General features: G+C 45.8%; 1 protein-coding gene across 3 annotated transcripts in view; it reads right to left on the reverse strand.

Moving 5' to 3' along the window:
• The window catches only part of asic1b (acid-sensing (proton-gated) ion channel 1b), a 219,240-nt gene that overhangs the window by 3,718 nt on the left and 205,522 nt on the right, over nucleotides 1–10,000 (reverse strand). For 2 of the 3 annotated variants that reach the window (XM_042090129.1, XM_042090128.1), the window contains 5 exons: nucleotides 9,430–9,486; nucleotides 8,290–8,443; nucleotides 5,155–5,246; nucleotides 3,244–3,323; nucleotides 485–586 (listed from right to left, as the gene is read on the reverse strand). In XM_042090129.1, coding sequence (XP_041946063.1) covers nucleotides 485–586; nucleotides 3,244–3,323; nucleotides 5,155–5,246; nucleotides 8,290–8,443; nucleotides 9,430–9,486 — 485 coding nt within the window. Of the gene's footprint in view, nucleotides 1–480; nucleotides 587–3,243; nucleotides 3,324–5,154; nucleotides 5,247–8,289; nucleotides 8,444–9,429; nucleotides 9,487–10,000 lie in introns of all 3 variants that reach the window. The other variant, XM_042090130.1, reaches the window with a different exon arrangement.

Here is a 10,000-nt window from a genome sequence, read left to right on the forward strand (position 1 = left end):
TACCCAGGGACAGTGATAGCCACTGATATCTGCCCCAGCACATATACCCAGGGACAGTGACAGTCACTTCAGCCGTGGCCTACTGGTTAGCACTTCGGACTTGTAACCGGAGGGTTGCCGGTTCGAACCCCGATCAGTAGGCACGGCTGAAGTGCCCTTGAGCAAGGCACCTAACCCTTCACTGCTCCCCGAGCGCCACTGTTGTTGCAGGCAGCTCACTGCGTCGGGATTAGTGTGTGCTTCACCTCACTGTGTGCTGAGTGTGATTCACGGATTGGGATAAATACAGAGACCAAATTTCCCTCACGGGATCAAAAGAGTATATACTGTATACTTACAGTATACTTATACTTATTATCTGTCCCAGCACTATACTCAGTGTAGTGATAGTCACTGATATCTGCCCGAGCACATATACTCAGTGTAGTGATAGTCACTGATATCTACCCCAGCACATATACTCAGTGTAGTGATAGTTACTGACGTGACGCTTCACATCGTCCAGGCTCAGCACGGCTCCACGGTCGTTGTTGTTGCTGCGTTTATGTTTGGCTTTGGTGCAGCGGCAAACCTTGTACTTGATCACCTGTAAAACAGACACAAGACACATGACACAGATCATACGGGTTGGATGGATGTGTGTCATTGCTCTCTGGGTGCTCACAGTTAAAAAAAAAAAAAAATCTTCCCATATCCATATGGCACAGCCGGTTGAACACAGGAATTGACAATGAGATGGAAAAATGCGATCTCGCGGCAGCAGAGTGCCACTGCATGTGTGCGGACGCTATGTGTGCTGTGACATTCTCACTGCAGCTGAAAGGGACACTGAGTGTGTGCAGCTGCTACATGTGCTAACCACAATCTCACTCCGCCCCCCCCACCCCACCCAACTCCCATTTCTCATTTCTCCCCATTTCTTATTTTCTCGTCTTGTCCTCTTCACCTCACCGAAATATCTGTAGCACTCTGACCGCACACCATCGCCGACGGCGACGAGTGCGGCATACTCAACACACTGCCATTTACTTACTGCTTTGTTTCTCTTGTTTTCTGTGCAAAACAGCTGAAGCATACTTGCCACGGTGGCAGCAAAAGAGTTAACTGTGTGGTGCGTGACTTAGTTATAGAAAATAATGGGGACCCTTTAATCAGGCGTGCATGGGGTGGGAACAGCTGGCAGATGTGCAGAGCTCAAAGGCTCCTGCACAGCAGAAGGCTTGAGCTCCTCTCCGCTGTCTCCCTGCATCTGTGATATGAGAGGGTGTGTGTGCCGCTCCACGGGAGACATGTACGATGTGAATGGGACCCGTATCTGAGCTGCTGTGCGCTTTGCTTCTCTCTCTCTCTCTCTCAGCCCGCGGTTAACACACCCCTCACAGTCCCGGCGGCCTCAGCCTGTGGATGGGATGGTGCCTTGGCGTCTGCGACTCATGGAGTGTGAAGCGCCCTGAGAGCAGAAAAGCACTCTAAACGCTAAACGGCACTTCATTTCCTCCAGGCGCGGTGGCGAGGGGAGCGGAGGCAGCCATGCGCGGCGTATCTCTCCAGGTATCACGCCTCGCCTCGGCGCGGCACACATGGACGCCACAGACAGCCTGACTGCTCAGACCAAACCAATCAATCACTCACCAGATTACTCAGTCCGTCGCGCCTGGTTCTGTGCGCCGCACACCATCTGCCTCAGTGAGTCAGCGGCGCTGCACTTCTCAGAGAGCTCTTCTACTCTCCGGTGTGTGTTTGGCCCTGATGTGGCCCAGATACGGGCTGATTCTCATTCTCCTCTGTCCACACTGTCTCCCTGAATCATTCAGTGAGAACTATGAATGAGTGAGCTCCTTAACCCTCCAATCAACACATCTCCCTGATAGGGACCAGCTGTAGAACAGGATCTGGCACAGATCTGACACTGATCCTTTGGACATCTGTCTCGTCGATGGCTCCCCATACTTCTCGCCTGAATGGTTCAGTGGGAGGACTGAGGACTGAGTAAGTTTTTAAACTCCTCTATCTACATATTTCCCTAATGTAGAACAGACAGGCCATTGACGTGTTGGATGTCTTCTGTTATTGGATGGCCTCATTCACTTCCCCCAATATTTCCTGCCTGATTGACTCTGTGGGAGTGCAGAGTTTTAAATGTCTCCCTGAGGGAAGCAGACTCCAGGACTGATACCCAAACCTGGAGTATTTCAATTACTCCAGGTATCAACTCTTCAGCTGCTCTGAGGCGTGACTGAGGGGTCAGTTGTCTGTCTGGTACGTGAGCCAGTGCGTGAGCTCCTGTATTTATGAGGGTTGGCAGAGGGAGTTTTGTGCTTGTGCTCGGGGCTGCTGAGAAACGTCACGTCACATGATTCATCAACGTCTAGCTGTTCCCCCGGCCTCGTAAAACCCTTTCTGCCACCTTTTGGCATCTGCATTTATGTCCGCTGGATTGTGTTCCTGCTGACTGATGGTAAATATATGTTTTCACTCTGAGCTTATAAGCTCCTTATATGGTGCCTCCGGGACGCCACGCCACGCGATAGACTCGAGCCGACGTGCCTGCCTGATGGACTGCCGCCAGGCGCACGCTGGAAAATGAGAAGCCATCAATCATCTTAAACTGTGTCTCAGGGACAACAGCCCGCCGTGCCGGGAGAGGCATTCTGTTAATTAAGATGTAAACAGCAATCTGGCCTTGTTACAGAGTGTAAGAGCATTAGGAAACCAGGACACGCCCGCAGGGAACCAAATGCAAAAACACAAAAGTTCTGTGACAAAAGACTGCTATGCGATGTGGATAAAGTAATCTAGATTGTCAAATATAAATTCAATGGTTAAGCTAAAAGCTAAATCACTGATGGGACATAATGTAAACTGTCAAGTGAATGTACATACTGTAACATCATGTAAGTATAATTAAGCTTGAGCTTGAATTATTACTTGTTGCTTTGTCATAAGAATTTGACAAAATCGGCCTTTACATCTCTTTCTCCTGTCGACTTTCAAGAGAAATAATTTTTCTTTGTGACAGAAAGAAACTCATTAATTTGTAGAGATCCACGATTAATAGAGCAGAGAAGACAGAGAGAAATTGTAATTTTCTGAGAACTGGAGAACGGAGAACAGAGAACAGTGAAGCACATGGGATTGGAGGTAATTATGTCTGAAGAGCTCAGAGTCAACGCAAGGTGAGCAAAGTGGTATGCAGGGATGTCAGCATGTGTGTGTGTGTGTGTGTGTGTGTGTAGGTCTTACCTCGTAGAGATAGTCAAACAACTCCAGGATGGTCAAGATGCTGGCCCCAATGAAGAGACCCATCTGGCCACCAATGTCACCTGCAGCAGACATCCAGCATATCAGGATTTACTTATACTCTTCTTATTTAAATACTTATATTTATTTACTTATACTCTTCTTATTTAAATACTTATATTTATTTACTTATACTCTTCTTATTTAAATACTTATATTTATTTACTTATATGTGCTTTTTCATCTTCTCTTCACTTAAACACAACCTGTGCTAACCTATAGATGTACAGTTAGGAACAAAATGATTCATAACCCTAGCAAATAATGATTTAATGTTTGATTTTCTCTTGAGCAATATGTTTGTTCTGACTGAAAATAACACTGCCACATACCAAAAGGTTGTAAGACATTGTGGTAGAAACATGGAATCGTTTTCATCTTTTTTTGAACATTTCTATGAAAAATGGCATGTCCAAAATTATTCATATTCTTTTTAAATAATCACAGCTCTCAAAATTGTTCATATAATACCTATTACCTACCAAGCCTCTCCATGTCTCCTCAATAATTCTAGACAGCACCTTTTTAGCAGCAATCTAGCATACTGTATATAAAATGTGTTGGAGTGGACAAAAGCTGTTAGACAGAAAACTTCAGTTTAACTATATCAGTTATTATGATGTTCAAATTGGATCTGAACATTTTGTTGGTAGGTTGTTACTTAGTTTGATGAATATCTGAATATATTTGGCCTATATTTCAAATACTATTAATACTACAAAATTATGATAATTCTGTGTTTTTTTTCACATCACATCACAATGGCAAGGTATTACAGAACGTCCAAGTGTGGTCCAGTTTTCTAGCCTTGGGCAATTCCTCATGTACATTCTTCAGCCAAACATAGCAAATGCTCAAATTTCATGTAATCATTCACATCATACCATACAATCACATTTTATTGGCGTTATGGATGTTACAAAAAACATAATTTTCCATGGAATTGCCCCCTTATATCACCAGACTCACTCACTTTGTCTCACTCCTTTAAGGGAGTCTGGGTTCTCTCCACTGGCAAATGTTTCCAACCCATTGTAATGGAGGTAGGCTTCGCATCAACTTTGAAATCATTGGTCCAGCCTAACTAATCACATTGATCAGGGATTTCTAATGCTACTTTCAACTTCACCAAACCTTTATAAACTCACAATAAACCACATTGACAATCAGGAAACAATGTATTTACCTTTGCTGTATAAATGTACAACTTTTCTTCCAACTGCATTTGTTTATGTTTGCAGGCGTTGCTACTACCGTTTAACACTGCTACTTTTGATTTTCCAACCTACGTTATCCTGTGTCATCAATGATTGGCCCGCCAATTGGTGGCTGAGGAGCCAGACTAGTGAGATGATTATGAGCTAAGATGTATGCAGGCAGGGCCAGGCAACCTGTTTCCAAGTGTTGAAGTGGTGGTGTAGTTTTAAAATGAATCAATTTTAGGATGAAAATGAATGAGATGTGTTTTGTGCCAACTAATGGCATTTTTCCACTTCTCTTTACAATGGTCTTGGAGCCTCTAAGTCTAGTCATTAATAATAGCACAGTTATCCAAAATCATCGCATTTTGAGGTACACGGACATTTATGTGGATAATGTCAGGCACAACACTGATTGTGAAACTATCCATATACAGTATCATAACAAGTCAATGTGCCGTCAACTGTTCTGCATCAATGTGGTGCTGTCAGCTTAACAGTGTACAGGGCAGAGGGAATGACTGATATACCAAGGCAATGCTGTCATTACATAAGAGAGGGTTATACAAAAAATATGTATGGGTCAAATAGTGACTGAAGAAGGTTCTGTTCAACATCCTTTTATCAAGTTCACAGACATAATAAAGTGCCATACCTAGAAGCCCGGCTAACTCGTAGGCCTTCATCTGTTCGATTGTTTCATAATTCAACGCCTCGAAGAAGATATCCAGCACCAGGATATTATCCCTGTTGAGAGACACAGGACAACTTTCAAAGATTTTTTCCTCTTTTTTCCTCTCTGAAACATTTGAAATCCCATCGCGTTGGTGGATTCTCTGTTCCTCAGACATTGATCTAGTAGACTTCAACATCATCCTGCTTTCCCCTGGAGCATTTCATCTTCACACAGACGGCAGATGTTGCCAAACCAGCGTTCACCTCCCCCCTCCACCCCCCCCCCCCCCTCCAAAAAAAATAAAACAAATCTCACTGTGGCAGAATCATCAGTGGAGTAGAGTGTGTTGATGTTTGATTCTTTGTCTCTGTCAGTTTTTGTATTCGCGGGTCATCCTTTCCACTGATGTGCCACAGCTAATGGAGACGGGAGGACCGCCTGAGGCTGAATTCATTATTTTCTATTGAAAAGTGTGAGGCGGAGAAGCTCACAGAGGCTTACATTGTAATGAGTGGTGAATGGTTTCCATGCTCACATGAATACACATCAATAACCTTTCGGTTTTCACAGTTTTCTCTGCTTTTCAGCATGAAAATGCTTAACATTTCAGAGTTGTTTCTTAGTTAATTAAATAATTCAGTTATTTATTTATTTGACTAAATATCTGCAGGGCAATGGAATGAAGGGATCATGAAAGAATAATGAAATAAAACAACCGCTAGTGCTAGCACACACACACACACACACACACACACACACACACACACACACACACACACACACACACACAGTGTACATTGTTGCCTTGAGCTGTTAAACACTGATTGAGTAGCTGAGGGGAGATCATGTAAACCTTGATACTTACAAAAAGATATAGGATCATACCATACACTGCCATACAGTACAACTAGACAGCATTCAGATTAGAAGGGACGTAAGACTATGAACTAGAAATCACAGCAACTGAACTATCTGTTTTATAAATGGAAATAAATGACATGAAGGGGTAGGGCAGATGTGATGTCATCTTGTGTTTATTCCTCTCTTGAGGTAGATGTTCTGAACATCTTTAATGTTGAGGGATGTGTTCCATAGTGTGTCTGACTACCACTTCCCCAGTTGACCCCCAAGCACTGTGCGGCAGCCTGTATTACCTCTGGTGGGTAATTTCAGCTGGGCGATACATCTTCAGCATGGGTGGTCAGTACGCACTTGGCTAATCTCAAATGAGCACAGAGCCGGAGCAGAAAAACTCTCCTATCGACCCTGGCCTCATAAATAAACCACTTCTGACTGAGGACAGAACTAATCATAGTTTTTAAAAGATTTCCTAATGACTCTGTTCCACTCTGCCAAATCCAGGTCACACTGTAACCATAATAAAATAATCACACAAACTCCTGCCAATAGTTAAAAGGCAACTTTATCTGCGGGAGAGTAAAAAAAACATCTCTCAGCTACTCTCGTGCATATGGGCTGTTTCCATCAGAGGATTTTACAGCTTGGCGCTTTAAGTAATTGGTTCAACAAGCTGCAGATTTAAGAGGCAAAGCTGAAATATTTGCTGAGGGAATTTGTAAAATCAACCCAAGAGTGTTTAGTCATAGGAGAGAGAGAGGGACAGGGAAACCAAGAGAGAGAGAGAGAGAGAGAGAGAGAGAGAGAGAGAGAGAGAGATTGATGAGTTTTTTTCTTGAAAACACATCTATTCATCTCAAAGTACACACATTACAGATGTCCCAGTATGTGTACCTAACATAAAACCTTTCCGAAATGCTTCTGAAGTAGACACACCACACACAACCACACACACACACACACACACACACACACACACACACACAGAGAGAGAGAGAGAGAGAGAGAGAAAGCAGAGCATAAGTATGACATAGTTATGTCAAATTAGGAGAGCCTTTCAGCACATCTCTGAGGTCTAAATATGAGACACACTCCAACATTAAAGTATCCTTAAAGCATCCACATAAACATGCAATCATACACACACACACACACACACACACACACACACACACACACACACACACACACACACACACACACACACACACACACACATACACACACGCACGCACACACACACACACACACACATTACATTGATGGAGACATCAGTGAGGCCATTAAGCCGAAATGAGAGGGACAGGACCCAAAATGAAACTTGGAACTGACAAGCTTACTCATGTATTTCAAAAACCTGCTAAAAGACCTCTTTTGTCCGAGAGCAAACATGATCCTGCTGGTTTCAGAACATTCAGAACTCAGCCTTCTGTTCTGTTCTGTTCCGAGAGACAGACACTTCGCTGAGACAGGCTGATCTGGGAGAGGATGATCCGGAAGGATCTGGAATGCTGGAGAGACTTTTGATTGCTTGTCGGGGTAGCATCAGAAGTTAGCGCTCTTACACCCCCGCCTCGCCTCGGCGCGGAGCTGATCCTGTCTGACACCTCACCGGAGTCTGAGACACGCACCACTGTGAGCAAGCAAGTGAGCATGCTAGCGGAGAAAGATGGAGAAATACCTGTCACTCACACACACACACACACACACACACACACACACACACACTCACACACTCACACACACACACACAAAATGCACACCAACACAGAATGCTCCACCTGGGCATGGACCTTGCGCTTGTGGTTCTGATATACACACACACACACACAAACACACACACATGCACGCACGCACGCACACAAACACCCACACACACATGCATGCACGCACACAAACACCCACACACACATGCACGCACGCACGCACACAAACACCGACACACACATGCACGCTCGCATGCACGCACACAAACACATGCATAATGCATATGTATGAAAATACATCAAATCTCTGCATTATTTACTGCCTAGGCACTTTTCAGCAGACAGCTCCCATCAGAGCTGATGAATTTCGGTTCTCTCCCAGTCACACACGTCTGGCCTCTGAGCAGCGCACTCACGAGATGTACTGCTCCATCTTGTTACACGCACACACACACACGTCTGGCCTCTGAGCAGCGCACTCACGAGATGTACTGCTCCATCTTGTTACACGCACACACACACACGTCTGGCCTCTGAGCGGCGCACTCACGAGATGTACTGCTCCGTCTTGTTGAACTTCTTGGCCAGGTACTTGGCAGAGGCCTTGCTGGGGATCTTGACGAAGGACAGCTCCTTCCCGTAGCGTGTCATGTTGCAGGGCGTCTCGCACACGCAGTAGTCGTTGTCTCGCTCCACCAGGAAGTCTGCCGGAGGAAGGAGAGAGGAGAGGTGAGGAGAGGGGAGGAGGAGAGAAATGAGAAGAAAGAGAAGAGGGGAGTGGAGAAGAGGAGAGGGGAGAGGAGAGGTGAGGAGATGAGAGGAGACGTCATCCATCATCACAAAGGCTAGATCAGATGAGAGCGGAGCAGACAGACACAGACTGAAATATGAAAGACAATTAGCAGGGCAGGGGGACATGACAGGAGCAGACTGGGTGAGGGTGGTGCAGAGAGGAGGAGAGGGAGGTGGAGAGAGGAGGAGAGAGAGATGGAGAGAGGAGGAGAGGATGATGGAGAGAGGAGGAGAGGGAGAGAGGAGGAGAGGGAGATGGAGAGAGGAGGAGAGAGAGATGGAGAGAGGAGGAGAGGATGATGGAGAGAGGAGGAGAGGGAGAGAGGAGGAGAGGGAGATGGAGAGAGGAGGAGAGGGAGATGGAGAGAGGAGGAGAGGATGATGGAGAGAGGAGGAGAGGGAGAGAGGAGGAGAGGGAGATGGAGAGAGGAGGAGAGGGAGAGAGGAGGAGAGGGAGATGGAGAGAGGAGGAGAGGGAGAGAGGAGGAGAGGGTGATGGAGAGAGGAGGAGAGGGTGATGAAAGAGCTGAATGAAGAACAGCTTTACGGACGTGACAGACACTAAAGGGAAACTGAACACACACATGCCTACATTCATACATCAGCACCTGTTAGCTTCCACAAATTCTCAAGAATTAAGATTACTGCAGTACACTGATCCATTCCCACGTGGAGACTAGACCCATGCCATAGCCATGCCACACCTGGGCCAGATCTCCCCCAGCGTCAGCCACTCTCTCGTTGAAATGGCAGACATGGTGCTTTGTTGACATTTGTCCGTTCTCTTTCACAGAACACACTCTGTTCTGTGTCCTGTACTAGGCCTACTTTATGGAATGACCCCTGGGGGGATTATGTTTTTGTAATGGAAATAAACAGCCCACAGCCACAGACTCACCCAGTGCAGGGTCCGCACACTCCTTATACTGCTCAGGGGTACAGTACGGGGCGTCGCCTGCAAGACAGGAGGACAGAGAGAGGTGGTGAAGAGAACGGAAGAGAGGAGAGGAGAGTCAGAGGGGATAGAGAGAAGAGAGACACAGAAGGGATGAGAAGAAAGTTCAGCTTTGTTCAGTCCAGTCTCTTGGGTTCCTAAAAAAGGAAACAAGGGGAACTTTTGTAAAAAAAACCCCAAAATAACAAAATGATAGCTTGGTGTGAGAGCTAGAAGATGTGAGAATAAATGATGAGAGGGAAGACAGAGAGAGAGAGAGGAAGATAGGCAGAGTGACAAATAGAGGGATAAGAGAGATGAAGAGAGAGAGAGAGAGAGAGAGAGAGAGAGAGAGAGAGGAGGAGAGAGGAGAGAGAGAGAGAGAGAGAGAGAGGAGGAAGAGGAGAGAGCTCTGTGCTGCCGAGCTGAACTGAAATGGCCAGAGGACAGAGAGGGCAGTTTGATAGCCATGTGAGGCTTCTGGACGCTAATTGAAATGTGTCTGTCCGTCACGGTGTCTGGCGGCAGCCGGCCT

The sequence above is a fragment of the Alosa sapidissima genome, chromosome 4, assembly GCF_018492685.1.
Source record: "Alosa sapidissima isolate fAloSap1 chromosome 4, fAloSap1.pri, whole genome shotgun sequence".
NCBI lineage: Eukaryota > Metazoa > Chordata > Actinopteri > Clupeiformes > Clupeidae > Alosa > Alosa sapidissima.